Below are 17,704 nucleotides of genomic sequence, written 5' to 3'. Positions count from 1 at the left end.
TGGAGCGTTTTGTAAAATAAATCCTCCAGCTTTTCCTGGAAATTAGTTTAAGCCGTAGCTAATGATATTTAGCAAATTACATGCTGCTTTGACACATTTCCACCAATATTTATTGATCGTATTCATCTGCCCAATAAAAAATATGTATGTTTAAGTACAATATAGAGACCATTTAAAACTGACAAATTGAACTTGCCAAATGTTTACAGAAACATTTGAATATATATTTTTATTTAAATTATTTACAGCTTATTTTCTCTTCACAGGTGGCACCACATTTAAACAGTTGAATGAATGAATGAATGAAAATGAGTTAACCTTTTGTTTGGGATGATATTGGCATGGCACAAGCTAAAGGTGAAAAAAAAAGAGGTCACATTCAGCTTGTGAACTGTACATGCCTTTATGATAAATTGAGCAGTCTACAAAAAGCTGCCTGCGTTAAATGACATGTTAGGACATGTATGTTGCGTTGGATAAATACATGCTGACTCAGCCTGACGTGAGAATATTCACTCAGCTCTGGTGCAACACACGTAAAAAGCTGGCACGAGGTTGTCAGCGCCAATGTTTGCAGGCCGTGCAGCGTTGAAATGGTTGTTCTTCTGTTTGCTTCTTGTTGTTTTCATCTTAATCTCTGCTGGCGAACTGTAATAGGCAGAAACCAAAGGAAACTATATGAGTTGTCAGAGATCACACAAAGTATTGGTATGTACAACCCCAATTCCAAAAAAGTTGGGACGATGTCTAAAACGCAAATAAAACACAATGCAATGATTTGCAAATCTCATCAACCCATATATTATTGACAATAGAACATTAACATGTCAGATGCGTTTACTGACAGACGTCGTCTTGATGGGAGCATACGTTGCTCTATGTACTTCTCAGCATTGATGGAGCCTTTCCAGATGTGTAAGCTGCACACACCATCAGAGGTGTTAGAACTGTCCGCTGATAACAAGCTGGATGGTCCCTCTCCTCTTTAGTCCACAGGACACGATGTCCATAGTTTCCAAAAACAATATCAAATGTTGATTCATCTGAACACAGTTCAGAACAGTTTTCCATTTTACCTCAGACCATTTTAAATGAGCTTTGGTCCAGAGAACATGGTGGTGTTTCTGGATCGTGTTCACATCTGGCTTCTTCTTTGCATGATACAGCTTTAACTTACATTTGTGGATTGAACAGTGGTTTCTGGAAGTTTTCCTGAGCCCATGCATTGATGTCCAGTAGAGAATCAGGCCTGTTTGTAATGCAGTGCTGCCTGATCACATGCATCCAGTTTGGACCTTCAACCTTGTCCCTTGCTCACAGAGATTCCTCCTGATTCTCTTAATGTTTTAATGATATTATATACTGCAGATGGTGGGATCTTCAAAATTTACATTGTGGAACATTTTTGTTTGAAATTGTTCCACAATTAGTGAACCTCTGTCCATCTTCACATTCGAGAGGTTCTGTCTCTCTGAAATGCTCCTTTTATACCCAGTCATGTTACTGACCTGTTGCCAATTAACCTAGTTAGTTGTCAAATGCTCCTACTATTGTTTTTGACTTGTGGCAATTACTTTTCCTCCTGTTACAACTTTTTTGAGATGTGTTGCTGCCATAAAATTCAAAATGAACTTGTATTTTCCATGAAATGTTAAAATTTCTCTGTTTGTACATCCGATATGTTGTTTATGTTCTATTGTGAATAAAATATGGCTTGATGAGATTTGCAAATCATTGCATTCTGTTCTTATTTACATTTTACACATCATCCCAACGTTTTGGGAATTGGGTTGTAGATAATGCTGTACATGTAGACATTTATATGTGAGAATAGATGCATATTGAGTGAAAGGAAGAGGTAACTGGCTTTTTTTGGAGAAGGAGAAGGGAGGGGGTTGATGAATCATCTGATTGTTCAGAGAACTTAAAGCCCTTATTGTGAAGTACAATCCTTTTACAGAGGTAGTTATTCTATTAAAAAAGTTAAAAAAGTTAATTCTGTGTTATTTTATGTTTTATATGTTTCTATACTTTACATGTTTATTTTGTTTTATTCTTGGTTTTAATCTGCTTGTGTAGCACTTTAAGATTTGTTAACAAATGTAAAGTGCTTTATAAATAAAATGAATTATTATTATTATGATGCCAATTATTAGTCAAAAAGATAGTTAGAGTTGGTCAAGATTTCTACAGCCACTCTTCCTTTCACTGTAATCTCGTCTCAATTTTCACTCTAAGCATGTCAGGTCTACTTTTCATATTTACTCCTAGTGTTGCATTAAGTCAAATTCACATCTGAGCATTCAGTCATAACGTTTCTCACTCATGTCGTTGTTTCTTGTAATGGCCATGGCGGCTCTAGCGCGGGGACCCTGCTGGGTGAAGTGGTAGCCGAACCTGAGGATGCTGGAGTTGTTCTCCAACATGGAGGCTATCTCCATCTCAACTGAGTCGCCCAACTTCTGCCTCTGTGCCAGTGAAGAAAGAAGCATTTTATTCACCTTACCAGTTGTTGGTATTACATGCAAGGGTTTCATATATTAAATATACAACACATTATATCTGCAGGTTACTGACACTGTAAATTTTAGGTTTCAGACCTGATTGTCGATCTTGAGCTCAACCAGTGTGGCATTGTTGGCCATGGCTTTGATGATCGCCATCATGCCGTCTGAAGTGATGAAGTTAGACTCAATATTAAGACTCTGCAAGCTGGTGTTCTCCTGAAGCATCTCAGCACATGCCTGAAACACACATTTTTACACAGTAAAGTCATTTTACCTTCAGGGATAAAGCTTTTTCTTAGCTGGTCTTAATCCAGTGAAACAAAAATCTGTTTAGGTGTCCCTCAGGGATCAATCCTAGAGCCATTACACCTCAGTCTATATCTGCTGCCACATGGCAGAATTATCATATCTTCCATACGCTGTTGACACACTGTTATATGTTTCCCTTTCCTCTGAAGATCGAAACCCCACAATCTTGTAAATTGTATTAACAATATGAAGAGTTAGATGCCTACAAACATTGTACAGCTCAATATGAAAAAAATAATACTGTGAGCCGCTCAAGAAACACAGAGTCATTCACAGAAGTGCAGATTATAGCTGTGCTTGCAGGAACAAAATGTACGACATAAATTTAGGAAACAATAATTATACACAGTATTTATTGGCTCCCCAAAGGGGCCATGTACTCACGTAGGCCACTGGGTCATTGCTACGGGTTGCTGCGATGCTCAGAAACTCCACACTGGAGTTTCCCTTCATTGCCTCAAAGATCTCTTTCAGCGTTGGGATGGGAATGTCCTGCAGATAAAGGGAAGTCACGTTTATGAGCTCTGGACCTCAAAAACAAGGGCTGTTACAACTCACAAGGATTTGAGGTAATTATGTCGAAATCTTTTTAAATATAATTTTTCTTAAAAAAAATATTGTCCTGACATGTTGGACTGTGCTGACCATTATGTTGTTGAGGTTGACTTCTGTCAGACTGCTGTCGTTGTTGTGGATTCTTTCCAGAGTTTCCTCCACATTGGTGGGGTTGGGTGGCTCATCAGGAAAGATCTTAAAAGGATCTTCTTTCACCACACCTGAAGTCACAATTAAACATGTTCGGTCACAACATTTATCTAAAGTCGAGGAGTTTTTTCCATTAATGGCCGTCAGAAACTAACAGAAGTGGAATTGAAAAAAGGCAAATATCTGAATAAAAAAAGGAGCAAGCAAAAATGATCATTCAAGCAACACTTTTACTATTTTCCTATTATTATCAATGATAGCTCATACAATTATTATAATTAACCTAGATATGTGTTCGTGTCTCACGTACTGTTGATGCCTTCTGTGTTGGCGATAACTCCCGTGGTTCCCAGAGCATCGTAGTACTGCTTGTTGCTCATCAGCGTGTACATTCCAAGGACAGCTATAAATTCAGGATGACAGTCATTATGACATTGGGGAAGCAATGCAGATATTTCATATTTCACTGATATTTGAACAATATCACATGTCATGGTTTTGGGATCTTGTCAAGTTTGTTTTTACAGTTCCAATAAATATCCCCTAGACCAACTAATGTCCAGTCGTTTGCTGCACTGGCAAACAAGATGAGTCCGATTTGGATCTAGTTCCAAAACAACAAGGGGCCCAGTTAGAGCCCTTCCCTCACATGTGTCTCTGCTTCACAAGATAAGGACATTGCAGAAAACTGTTGTCACTGGTTGCAATCTCACACCTTCCACATTTGACAAGTTTCAGGGTGTCTCTCACTTTCTCAGGGTTATTCTAGTTTATATTGAGTCAGTGTTTAAGGGCCACACACACAATGTCCAAATGCTGTTTAGACTGAAAAGACGTTATGATGCTGTGCAGAGCTGTGAGCTCGTCACTACAAGCAAACATTTTAATATTATACACAGTAACTTTATTCCTTGTCAATGTAAAATATAATTTTACATTGACAAGGAAAAATATTCAATGTAAAAGTTATTCTCAATGAATAACTTTTACAACTTTTTTTCTTATAGCATTATAATTTTTAGGCTGATCATATCTTTTATATGTAGAAACTCCCTATTCTGATGATCTCCTGTCATATAAGAGAACAACAACTCACTTTACACTTTCTACAATGTAGTAAGGAGGAAGTGGAAAAATTGTAAAAAGTACCAAACATTATTATTATTTTACTTTCTGCCAGTAAGAGTCAGAATGTATCCGTAAAACGTACAAGTTATACATTTATGAGTCAACTGTTGCTGAACTCATCTGATGTTGTTACGGTTCGTGACCAGGAGGGGGCAGACCTGCTGGTTGTAACCTGCCAGCAACTGTGTCACAAGCAAACTGCTGTGACAGCAGGCCCCCCTGCACCTCCATCCTTACTCCACCTTTCCACCCACAAGCCTCCGCTCCGGGTGTGGGGAACGAAGGGCCTTGTGGGGAGAGGCCGGCCAGAGAGACAGCTGCCTGCTCAGTGGGGGGGGAGAGAAGGGTGTAACTGGTCATAAACACCCTCACGTCATCTGAATTGAGCCTGAGAATATCCAACGGCAGCTTTACAGCACAAACTAGATGGCAGTTAGCTACAAAGCTCAATATAGCAACAGGTTAATATCACAAATACAATGTGAAAATTAAGTCTCCTCTGTGACTTGTTGGCCCCGTTTCACTCTGAGCTCATGGAGCAGGTCTGGCCGGGCTATTCATCCCATTTTAGTCTGTTTGCCAAAAAAGCTCAAACAAAAGAGCGACAGAGGCTAACTGAGGTTTAATCCTCATCTGGACTCTGTCCAGGGTTAAAACAGCGGTTTCTATCTGACATGGAGTTGGACAAACAGCGTCCCCTGCTCTCCCTTTCCGGATGCCTGTTTGGTCTGTCACAAGAGTGTGGTCAGGTTGTAACACAAACACGAAAAACTGCCTCTGTTAAAACAGTGACTTCCTACTTGTCTGTTTTAAACAGATACCGTATAATGGCCCCCCACCATCATCATGTCCACCCCACCCTTCCTTTGGGGGCTTGGGGGCTGGCTCATATATTTTTGTGTTGCTGACTGTGGGGAATTGGACCTGTGGCATGTTTGTCCCTGTCTGTTAGCCTGGGGCTACTGCTGTGTCTCACAATATGAAGCCAGAGGCAGAAAGGCAAATATGTCTGTATAGCAGAACTATGTGGGTCAGAGCCACTGTGATGAAAACACTGGGGTCACGCGTCGCCGTGAGTGTAACAATGAGTTAATTTGCACCCGCTGCTTGGAAACAGCATGAGGGCGAGTCGAAGTTTTTCCACACTGACAGGAGGGAAATCAGAGGTGTAACTGATAAAATTAGGAACTGTAGTCCATTTAGGTGAGGGAGGAGTGTTCCCTGCTAGAAAAGCGTCTACAGTCCATCAAACCATGGTCTGCACCAGTTTGTGAACCACTGAAGTGTAGAAATGGTGGCATTTGGCTCCAGCCTTTGCAACCCAAACATGATAAGTCATATACAGAGGGTGACACCTCTGCTAGCAGTTACTGGTCATAGTGTTGGTGTTTGTCTGACCTGCAAGGTCGCACATCTCAGCGTCGGTGGCGTTTTTCAGAGCCTCCTCCAGCTCAGGCTCTAGGATCACCTGCTCATGCTTGGGAATCTCTGGTGCTTTCTGGGGCACAAAGGCCTTTCCTGGAGACAGGAACAACGCATGTAAATCTCTCAAATGTTTTTTTCTTTTTTCTATTAAATCTTAAATGGGGTTCTGCACTCTGAATGTGTCAAACAAGTGTTTCCCAAAATACAAGTAAGCCAGGGCTTGTTCACTCAGTTAGTTTATGAGACGCAGTGGACAGAAACCACAGCATTCTCAGTCAGGTGTAAGTCGGGACATGTCCACCTGTGACACAATGATGTGAGTAAGCTGGTGAAACCAGACACAGACCTGAAACTAAGATCCTCAGCTCAGTGCCATATGACTAATTCGTGATACAGTCATTTCGAGGGTGATTTCTGTGACACTTTAATTGTGAGTGTTCTGAGCTTTTTTCCAGCTCTCTTGACATATTATCAGTGTTTTATTTCTAAAATATTGCTGTTAGTGAGGCAGCTTCAACCCATCATTTATGTGTGTATGTATATAGTTAATTAGTCCACAGAAATGGATCGGGAGGAAATAATAACTTTTACTTTTTAATATGTTAAGTTAAATATAAATCATGTATTAACTTACTTTTACTTGAAGGGCAACTCTACTAATTCAAGTAGAAATGTCATTGGTACTTATACCTTTGCTAAAGTACAGTTTTGTTAGTCTATTTGTACCTGTACTTAATTACAGTTGCTGAGTACAGTAATCTGCAAAACACACTTAACTATTCTATCGGATTTGTAATGTTTTTGTCAATGTGGACAGTAATGTCTGTGTTTAAGCAAAATTCTGGATTTTTCTTTAAAGTTTCACTTCATCTTTTTTGGAACTTCTAGTGAATGTGTAGTGTCGGGCATTTTACACGTGGGAAACTGTGGGGCTTTTGTTTGTTATTCATAAAATTCCCACTCAACTCAAAATCTTTTTGGAAAATTCAGTGACTTTTATGAAAGTGTTTTGTGAGAGTGTATCTAGAAAGACTTTCACCCATAACGCCTGCCCTCCCACCTTTTTTCTCCCCAGTGAAGGGCACCAGGTCCTCCCTGTCCTGGTGCTCCATGGCCTGCTTCTCCAGGTGCTGCAGCAGGGCGTCACGGTCAAACGGGCCGGTCGGGCCCTTCTTCGTCTGATCACGCTGCCGGAAGCCAGCAGGCAGCAGGGCATTCTGGGAAAACAGGTCAAATGTCATGTTAAGCTTAAACCAGTGATCATATATATAAATATCCATATTTTTAGTTAACTGGTGCACAAAGTTATGCAATACTTTGGACATGAAACGTACAACTGACTACATTTACTGACAAACTACACCTGCTGTGAGCTACTTAAAGAAAACACTGGCTTGCCACCAGGGGGGACAAAATCCTGCGCATGTCACCGCCAAGTCCTTGTGGCATTGATAAAGTGATGAGTAGAGAACCACCTAGCAGGTTAAGACGAACCAAGCGCTCCTCAGTACCTCAGGGTCCATCTCCTGCAGCTCATAATCCAACATATCCAGCTCCTCTGCACTGAGGCCCCTGAGGATGGCATCCTCGTCGATGTCCCTTGGATCCGACATGGCTCCGGAAGCTCTGGCTCACATGCACACACACTCACTCATGCACACCCCCTGGGTGAGAGGTCCCTGAGGAGGGGGAGGAAGAAAAAGGGGTAAATAACAATGCGTTTTCATCGTGTGTCATCCCCGCCCATTAAGCGCAGTAAGGTTTAACTGAATCGGAGCATCTCTGTGTGTGTCCTTGTAATGTTCATAATTCATGGGCTTTGCTCTGTTTCCCATACTATGTTATATCTCATTGAATTATGCATTAAGTTTCTCAAAGTATCAGCCAGTAGTCAGAGCCTCAGTTGTGTCTGTTCATGTTTCCTGTTTAAATGGGCTCCGTTAAAGGGACAAAATCAATACAAAGAGATGCACAACAACCATAAAATGACTCGAAAAGGCTGAACAAATCCAGAGAGCATCATATCAGAAATATAAAAAGGAAGATAAAAAGCCAAACCCTGCAGACCCACTTTTAAATATTCTTGCTTTTGGAGGAAATGACGTGGATCAGCCACAACATTAACACTCACATTGTGATGGACACTAATCAGTTGTGACACCTGTTGATCGTGGGCAGCATTAACTTTCTCCCCGGTCGGCGTATAAAGCACCCAGTCCTTAAATTCCCTGGGGACCCCTTGGAGCCCTGGCAAAGGGCCACAGGGTATTCTCTGAACCACTGTCCTTCATGAGATTATCGGCTGCCTCATCCAGAGGACTTCAGTCATGTGATGCCGATAATAATAGATGCATTTCCAGTAATACATCTGCAGTACTTAGGACGGTGGAGTCTGTATAAATATGCTGCAGCAGGCATCAGATCACACTGTTACATAAGCTTTATTTTCACCTCAAAACACAGAGTTAAACAACCAGCCACGGATGCCCTGCAGCTTGAGAGGGGGAAGAGTGAGGCAGAGAAGTGAAGAAAGAAAGAGAGAGAGAGGGAGAACGAGGTCTTTGTAACTCTAAACCTTTAGCTCACCCACAGAAACTAAGAATAGCAGAATGGAGAAAGGGTGTAAAGTACAATCCTTCATTTATCATTGTTGGACACTCGTTCAAATAGTAGTGGACCCACCCGAACGTACCCACGCCCACCAGTGATGAAAGGCTGCAGACACGCAAACACACAACAGCCTCCGATACAACAAAAAGCACCAAGCTCACAAACTACACGACCTCAGCGTAGGAAATACCACAGTGATAACAAACTGTATGTGTACTGTACCTCTGGTATGCGTGACTGATTCGGCTATCAGATTTGTGAGGTCCACTGTTTTCATTTTCAGTCCAGATTTCATCCCAACTTGGCCAGAGAATGAAACCCATCACAGTTCAGGTCACACAATGTGGTTTGGTTCAGCCAGTCTGCTTGTATGTCAGCATGCATTAACATCTGTGATCTGTGATGGCAACAAGAGTTCAAGTGTTTCACAGAACACGGCTTTCTGTATCAGCTTTTAATCGTGGCCCTGCTCAAGAATTAAAGGGACATTTAGCATTTTAATTCTTGAGCAGGGCCACGATTAAAAGGGACATTTAGCATTTAGCATTTAGACATTTAGCCCCTAATGCACTTGTACTTGTAGGAACTGCATTGAAATGCAGTAACATTTAGAGAGATGTACTGGCAGAAATTGAATATAATTTTTTTTTTTACTTTGCTGTGATATCGATTGGAAAAACCAACTGTTGCATTTTATTTATCTCAGTGGGCCCCGTTTTGCTGAGGCAGCCATGTTGCACCGCCATGTTTTTTACAGTAGCTCAGAAGGGACAAACCAAACACTGGCTCTGGAGATGGAACTGAGGGAATGTTGAAGTAGAGGAAATTGGTAAAGCACAGATCTGCTACAATTAGATGCAAGATTTACCATGGCCTTATTTTGAAATGTCAAAAATCAATTAATTACTGTAGTAATTAATTTATTAAGAGGTATGAAAAGTTTTGCACCAACACAATTTTTATTATTTTACCACTTTTTCTTTCGACCATTTTGGTTACTTCTGATGATGTACGAGCTGAATGTGCATTTACACCCGTGTCTAGGGGGTCACATGTGCAACTTACAAGAACAAATAAGGCTGTTCACTCCTCGGTCACAAAACCAAAGTCCAGATTCCAAAGTTTGCAATTAAGTGTGTAACTATACCTAAGGGGGGAGGGGCGGGCGGCAGGGCCAAAACAACAAGCAGAAGAATCTATTTCCCGAAAGAAAGTCCTAACTAGCACCTAAGTAACAGACAAACAGAACAGGCTCACTAAGCCTAACTCCCTAATGTGAAAAACAAGAGAACACAGTAGAAAGAAAATGGCGGCCCACCCCTACAGCTTGAACACTAATTAAATAACACTAGTTAATACTACTTACTAAATATACAGTGAATACACACGACTACAGCACAAGGCCCAACAATCCAATAATGCCACGAAAAACAATATGAACATTCACAACAATGTTCAAGAGGGTTTGGAGGCCGAGGCCAGAGAAACCAGTCTAACTGATGGGAACCAGACTTTTCAAACTTCAGGAAGTGTAAGATGGACCAATCAGCTTCCGGCACTGCCCCCCAATTCAGCTAATCAGACAAGGCACCTACATCTCAGACACACAATCCCCACAAACAACGAGCACTCTCTCAAAAACATTCACACAAAACACAATTTAAAAGGAACAGTTTTATTATCATGTTAGGTTTAGGGTTAAGTTTGCATCAAGAGACTCACATAGTATGTCGCTAAACACGAATGGCTATGGGAGACTTTCCCCTCAAATTAAGACCACAACAACATCCAGTTTTTCTCTTGAACACTGTTTTGTTTGATTTTTCTCTTGAGGTTTGTAAAGTTTGTTGGATTTTGGATATTTACGAATGGGGTTTTTATCATTGTTCTTCCATCATCTAATTTGGTGAAATTAAAGGCCCAACTATGGGTGTTTGTGGTTTTACTGGTTAAAGTGCAACATCTTGAACAAATGAAATAGAGAAACCACATCTTAATAAACAGGTTTTCATTGACAACAATTCAGAAGCTCGTTCTTCATAGAAATGAAACTTGATAAACTTCTTGCAGGACTTGATGTGACTTTGCATCAACCACCGAAAAGCAAAACTTATCACGGATGTAAAAACAGCTCCCGGTTGACGCTGAGTGACTCTAATGCGTAAAGCCAGTGACACAAACACTGGATCACAAGGCTGAGTGTCAAGAAAGATGGAGGAGATTTAAAGGATGAGGTGTGAGGAGGCTGCAGCTCACAGGGCGACATGGAAGATAAACTTTTTATCAGGGGATGAAAGGTTCTATCAGCTTTTACCACCAGCAAGCTAAGAAAAACTGTTTGATTTCCCTTTAGTACATGAATCTATCCTGTGTCACATTTATTGGTATGAACATGTTCAAAATGGACATTAGCTTTAAATGTCTTTTTCGATACCGTATTTTATACAGAGCACAGCCTCTGACGTCACAAAGTGAATGTGACCCAGGGCTCAGTTTCAAACAAGGTTCGTGTGATTTGCCTGCAGTGAAGCCTTTAAGCCTCACTTATTATTGAGTTAAGTACACGGCTGTTTGCTGATATCTGAGCTAAGAGTGAGGGCTCAGAAAACTGTGCCAGCAGCCCCAATGGAGAATATGATAATTTTATATTCTGTAAGGCCACCATGTTTCATCCTTTATTGGATATAATACTTTTAATTTGGCCCATTAGATGTTGCAGGAATCTGCTGACCACAGTGGAAACAAGCATCTGTCCCTTGCGGTCCCAGCAGAGGAGGGGGGACGAACCAAAACAAGCTGGGAATGGAGGCGAGTCCAAGCTGTCACCTGCCACCGTCAGCTGGCTTCAGGCATGTCATTTTTTTCCCGGTTTCGACCTCAGCCGTCTCCCGATCGTGCAACTGCTGTCTTAATTAGGAGCCATGACATGAGCGGAGACTCCTCATAAAGACGCGTTTGTGCTTTATTGACAGCTTCCGAACATTGTCTCTGCACTGTTGCACTTTGTCCACGTTCACACTGCTGCTGAGTGGTGTGTTAGCACCACAGTGTTGAAATGACCTACTACTCTTTCAGAATTTCTCATCAATACAACAACAGTGAGGAAATGTTTTTCACATTGTACTGAGACCAATGTCATAATTACAACAAGGCACAAAAAAGGACAGACAACCAAATCAATTATGATTTAATTAGAAGCCAAACAAACTGAAAACACAAGTGGACAACTGAGACACATGTCTTCAACGTATCAAGCGGATCACTTTTGCTCACATTTGGTTACTGCTGCGTCACTTCTGCACAGTAATTGAATCCTTAAAGCAGACAAGCAGCAGATTTCTATCACACAAGCTAATGCAAAACTGTTTTTAAATGTCTTAGCTTTCTCACCCAAATGACAAGTCCTGCATTGATGACCTGTATTCCTGTAACGGGGACACGTCAGAAAGTGTTACTTTGCTAAAGCTATGCTGAACCAGACCATCACAGCAACTGGTTGGTGTGATTGGATCATAATCCATCTCAGTGGTCTATACGTGTATTTAACGCTGTGCTGTGATCACCAATATGCATTTGTAACCCAGGACGGATGGACATGGACAACTTAGCTTGCAAACGGGGCGAGAGTTTAATTCATCGCTTTTGAATTTTGGACCAAATCCACCTGATGCTGCAACGAACGCAACTTAAACAATTTACAACTTGCTCGTCATTTTAACACTTTTCCCAAAAAGTGCTGCCTGTGTCCTCTTCACTACTTTTTGCCAACGATGTCAATAACTGCAAAAATGACTGTCATGAGACCCCACAGCCGGTCAGTGTGTGGGTGACACAAAATGCAGATCTCAGCCTCCTGATGAGTGAAAGCGACCCCCTGAGTGTGTGTTACACCGAGAGGGTCTAATCAAGCAGAAGAACTGAAAGCAGCAGCAGTGGCTGTGCAGGGCCTCTGATGTCCTGCATGGTTTGCCTTCCATTCCCGATGTGAGCGTAGCACAGTGGTGGATAATTAAATATTGATTAGAGCGATTCAAATTCGAAAGAAAATGTCTAAACACGGCTCTTCACTCTTGGCTCGCTGAGTCAAAGTTGAATTTAGATTCTGACCTGCGAACACCGAAGCAGAAAACACATTTGTCCACTGTGCAGGCAACCTGAGAAGTGAACGACAGGTCGGGGGGGTGGGGGGGATATTCAGGGGACAGGAGTCATAACATACCTCAGCTGTGGAGGTAAGAACAGGGCTACATCGAAAAAAACACTGCCTAACTTCACTAATGTCTCATGGCATCCAAAGCTGCTGCTCCAGCTTCCCCAACCACTACTGGCCTTCTGTCTGCAGCCACGACTTGAGCTTCTACAAGCACAGAGACTTCTCAGCTTGTGAGTCAGTAACTCCGATGTCTTGATTGTGTTGCGGAGGTGGGTTTGTGATTGCAGCAAAAAATGGAGATAGCTGAAACTACGATTCACTGCATGGGACTTTGCAGAGTTTCTTATTACTCTTAATGGGAAGCCGCTCCCGAAACTGTATCTGCAAAGTGCTGCACTGAGGCAGACGGCAAAGGAGTTACTGTGAGTTCTGTAAGTCAGATTCCATATGAGGGTGTAGATTACACTGTGGCTAAGGTTATGTACCCATTTGTGCACCAAAACGACTCAAAGAATATTCCTGAAATAACAAAAATTTAAAGTAATTTGATTTGGTTCGGGGATTAGAGAAACCTCTTACAACAATCAGATAAATTAGTCTCCTTTCTGCCACCGACAGCTCAGGAGATTTGTCACCTCCTTCACGTCTTACCGCCCAAGTGTAACATTCCAAATCAGCCCTCAGCTTAATTTTAGCTTCACAAGTCAGCTACCGAGCCACCCCCCCCCCCCCCCCCCCCCCCCCCTCCCACATGGCTTGGGTTGCTTCGTGAGAATGTGTCAAAGCACCATTTCACCATTTTGAGCCCGAGACAAAAATCTGGTTGATCAGGTTTTGCTCCACAATGTAAGTCAGAACCTGTTTCCAAGTGCCGCAGATAATGAGACAATAGTGTAGCACTCACTTTATCTCCTGCCACAATGAGGCCCCTGGACTCGCAAATATAATGTGTCAGATCTAAAAATGTCAGACAGTAATGAATCTTAACTGGAGGAGGGTGCAGGCAGAGGACAAACTGGACCCTCCTTCCCTGAGCTTAGACTCCACAGACCCCTGAGACTGCATAAAGCTGGATTTGAATGAAAGTGTTTCTGCTTTCTGCAGAAGCTGTGAATCTCAGCCTGGAAATGAACCCAAATCAAATCAAATCAAATCAAATCAAATCAATAGAGCATCAAGACATCAAACTTCTGAAGAGAAACAATTTTTCACCCATTTCCACCATTTGTCCTGCAGTTTTGTGCTGTTCCCAGACCCCCGAGTCTCACACTCACACGAGACGCTCACTAACTCAGAAAAACACTCACCCCAACAAGCTGGCATGATGACCACCCCAAACACACACACACACACAGACAATGACAGAGACAGACGGAACCAGACCGACACTTACCTTCACAGAAGCGCAGTGCTGAAGCCCCTCAGTGAAGCAGAGCCTGCAGTTAGAAACCAGAGAAAGTTTCCTTTTTTTTCCCCTTAACCCCCTCCTCTCTCTCTCTCTTACACACCCTCCCCCCCTGCTATGCTGAGACAGGCATATTGATGCTACTTTGAGAAGTCAGCATTTTATTATTTTGGCTGAGCGAGAAAGAGGAGAGAGAGGGAGAGAAGTGGGGCATGAACTCATCAGTGAGTTAATTAAAGGGTGAAGTCCGACAGGAAGAGAAGAGCTGACATCTAGTGGTTTGACCCCAAGTCGTGCACGGAATCGAGACCCTGCTCAAACTTTCTGCTCCGTGTCTTTAATAAAATCCAACTTTATTTTGCATGTATCCTTATATTAAATAACAATAGGTTTCAGCCTCTTTAATATTTCTATAAAGCTATTCTGTAGGAAAACAATTTAGTTTTATCGACGGTTGAAAGCGAATGTTCACTGTTTAAAAGGACACATAACCTTTTTGTTCTCACTGTCTGACATTAAATCAGACTTAACCTTTCCTGTTTTAGGTCAGTTCATTTTTAAAAAAATGATTTCTATTTGCTAAATGCCAGAATAATAGGAGATCATTTTTTAGAGAATGTTTTATCATCAGCCAGGCAGCAATTGGGATAATGACCCTAAGCAAACTGCGAAATGAGTTGCTCAAGGACAACGAAGTCAAGGTTTTGCAGGGGCCGTCACGAAGCCCTGATCTTAATCCTGTAGAAAATTTGTGGGCAGAGTTGAAAAGGTTACAAACTGACTCAGTTACACCAGTTCTGTCGACAGGGAAACATTTCAGCAAACTATGGTGAGAAGCTTGTGGACGGATACACGAAACGATTGTCATACAGTTCAAAGGTGATGCTACCAAATACTGAGGAAGTGGATGGAAAGTTCTGACTTTGTTTTGTGTGTGTTTTGCTGCAGTCAAACAAAGTTCCCCTCATCCCACCCGAACACGTGAGATATCAGTGGAAAGGTCAGGATGTCCTTTATTGAGCACAATGGGATTTAGTACGGTAAGTCAAATGAGTCAGAAGATATAGATCAAAAACCAATGTCCACGACATAAATGAATAGGCTGAGTCTCAGGACGATATAATTCTTATGTTTTTAATTTTAAAATACATGCTTTCATTTAATCATTTTATCGTCTTTAATTGTATAGTTTCATCTTTATTTCCTTTTATATACGTGTTTTTCATCCAATTCTATGTTTCAACACGCTCTTATTTTGATATTTCATGATCACTCGAGCAACATCCTTTAGTCCCAGTGAATGGGACTGAAGCAGGATTAACAGGTGGTTGCATAGTGGACTTGTCTGGTGGCTCCGCCTGGACAAGGTAAGTGCTAAAGTTGCAGTGTGTTCAGCTTGCTGTGGAGCTCTACTGCCCACTACAGGCCGAAGCAATAACGTTTTGCAGGTCTGGAGGCAAGTTTAAAGTTTGGAGTTTCTGGGATTTTCTGTGTCTGTCTCTCTTCTTGAACAGTTCATCCGCACTGAAGATGGCAGGGAACCACAGAACAACCGCAGAATTGTATTTTGGAGCAGTGCAAAGGCTGCAGAGAAGTAGCACCAATGCCATAACCTAACCTAACACCTACTTCCTTTCCTCCTCCCTTCGCATGCTGAATTACCAGTTCCCCTATTGTATTTTACACGGCTAACCTCAAACAGTTTGCCACACACAGACTGGTTATTCTGCAGAAATTAGTTTTATTGAAAACTGTACTTACTTCCTGCGTAACTGAAAACCACTGTTGAAATAGGCCACGGCCTCAAAGCACATGACCTGCAGCTACTCAGCATTAGCACATTTTCCACTGTCCACACTAAAGCCTTAAACATTGACTGCTCGAGTCACGTTATTCAGAGAAAAATACAAGTGACTTAATATTTACATGACACTAAAAGGTCTTTAGTGGCTGATGGTGCAGCCATCATGGATTTATGAATAACTTGGTTTTCTTCATTTCCAACTCAAAGTCTTTCTCTCTGTCTTCACCACTCAGTTCTTCCTTCTATGTAAAGTTCCACCTCTTCCTCATTCAGTTCCAGTAAACTTTCACAATGATTTACTTTTAATTTCCAGTTCTTTGTTCATATGTCTTTCAACACTTCCTCTTTTTTGACAACTTCTTCCTTCAGTCTCTTATGTTTCACTTCATCCCTTTATATTTTTATGACTAAAGCTAATTCTCTGATTACAGCAGAGCCACTATTTACAGTACTTCCCAGGTTCTGTGATTTATTAAGGTGTGATGAAAGATTCCACCAAATGACTGATATTCCCCTGTTTTCCATAATAACCCTTCAGTAGGTGCATCTATTAGCATTTCTCATAGGAATCATCTTCTGTTCACACAGCGCAGCTTCTCTCACCAGATGGCAGCATTCAGACATCCACAATGTGAATCCAGTTGCTTTATAGCTTTTGTGAAGTCACTGGCTGACACAACCCAGTGTGTTCGGGTGCACAATGCCCTCCAGTGTTTAGCACTGTGGCTCTGAATGAGCAAAAGGGCTGCATGAGTAAAACAAGTCATGCAACCAGCAATAGTGAGCTGATTATTGGAGAAATTTATATTTCTCTAATATAATTTATAATTCTTTTTGATTAATTGTTTGGTTGTTTTTTTTTTGGCACAAATGAGTTTCAACTTGCTTTGAGCATGTTAATGACATCTCTAAAGTGCTCTCTCATCCTTTTGTTATAAACCAAATATTCCATTCATTCTGAAAATGTGAACGATCATTGTCAGGAGTCAGTGTTGCCCGACCACATTCTCTCACCACTGTCAGCGAAACAAAAGTGGTTTCAGCATTTTTTCCATTTTTGTTTTCCAATGCATATAATCTAAAGGGAGTGGATTACAGCCTACGTGTTCTGCAAGTCCACTCCTTCCTGTTCGGGCACTGAAGGAGACAAAACTATATAAGACTGTCATGTGGTTTTCTGTTTGAGTTGATTTTTTTGTTTCTATTTTTCTTTGTCTTTTCTCTCTTTACAGCGGTTCTCAGTGCTTGTGGTCCCTTTGTGTCTGTTTTTAATCATTTTTGTCTGTGATTATTTTATGTGTATTTTTGGTCCTTTGTCTCTTTCGGATAATTGTGTCTCTTTTGTGGTAAAACTGACCTTTGCAACTTTCAAACAAGAAATATGAACAGTCACTTTGCGCAGAGGCCTCGTGAAAAGTGGCCCGTGTCCAGTTCAGTTGTGCATCCATGCACCATAGAAACCAATAAAAAGTTTCAGAAAAGACAAACATGTTTTTTTTAAGCCTATTTTGAGTTTGACACACTTCAGACATGTTCATCTCAAACTGTTTCATAAAACCAATCAAATCTGCACCAGTTTATAAGTTTTAAAAAGATTTTTGTGACTGTGCTTTTTTGACTGGACTGGCCTTCAAACCAGTAAATTTAGGCTGAAGTTT

The 17,704-nt window shown here is 41.4% G+C and overlaps 1 protein-coding gene across 1 annotated transcript; it reads right to left on the bottom strand.

Annotated features, from left to right (window-relative positions):
* Nucleotides 1-210: 210 nt before the first annotated feature.
* On the bottom strand, nucleotides 211-14,331 carry tmod4 (tropomodulin 4 (muscle)). The gene is made up of 10 exons (XM_067509265.1): nucleotides 14,231-14,331; nucleotides 7,586-7,753; nucleotides 7,135-7,291; nucleotides 6,048-6,167; nucleotides 3,832-3,924; nucleotides 3,462-3,592; nucleotides 3,201-3,308; nucleotides 2,601-2,744; nucleotides 2,324-2,468; nucleotides 211-648 (listed from the first exon to the last, which is right to left on the bottom strand). The coding sequence occupies exons 2-10, from the start codon at nucleotides 7,685-7,687 to the stop codon at nucleotides 626-628; spliced, it is 1,023 nt and encodes a 340-aa protein (XP_067365366.1). The 5' UTR covers nucleotides 7,688-7,753; nucleotides 14,231-14,331; the 3' UTR covers nucleotides 211-625.
* Nucleotides 14,332-17,704: the final 3,373 nt, after the last annotated feature.

This window comes from Channa argus, chromosome 7, assembly GCF_033026475.1.
Source record: "Channa argus isolate prfri chromosome 7, Channa argus male v1.0, whole genome shotgun sequence".
Classification (NCBI taxonomy): domain Eukaryota; kingdom Metazoa; phylum Chordata; class Actinopteri; order Anabantiformes; family Channidae; genus Channa; species Channa argus.
Note: the sequence above shows the minus strand (reverse complement) of the source record. Positions and strands in the feature narration are given on the sequence as shown.

What these genes read in the sequence shown, in the direction of transcription:
- tmod4 (XM_067509265.1), bottom strand. Translation starts at nt 7,687, where the DNA reads ATGTCGGATCCAAGGGACATCGACGAGGATGCCATCCTCAGGGGCCTC. An exon ending in GCAATGACCCAGTGGCCTAC is followed by an intron (nt 2,745 to 3,200) that starts GTGAGTACATGG and finishes TGTGTGTTTCAG; the next exon opens with GCATGTGCTGAGATGCTTCA. An exon ending in AGCTCAAGATCGACAATCAG is followed by an intron (nt 2,469 to 2,600) that starts GTCTGAAACCTA and finishes TCACTGGCACAG; the next exon opens with AGGCAGAAGTTGGGCGACTC.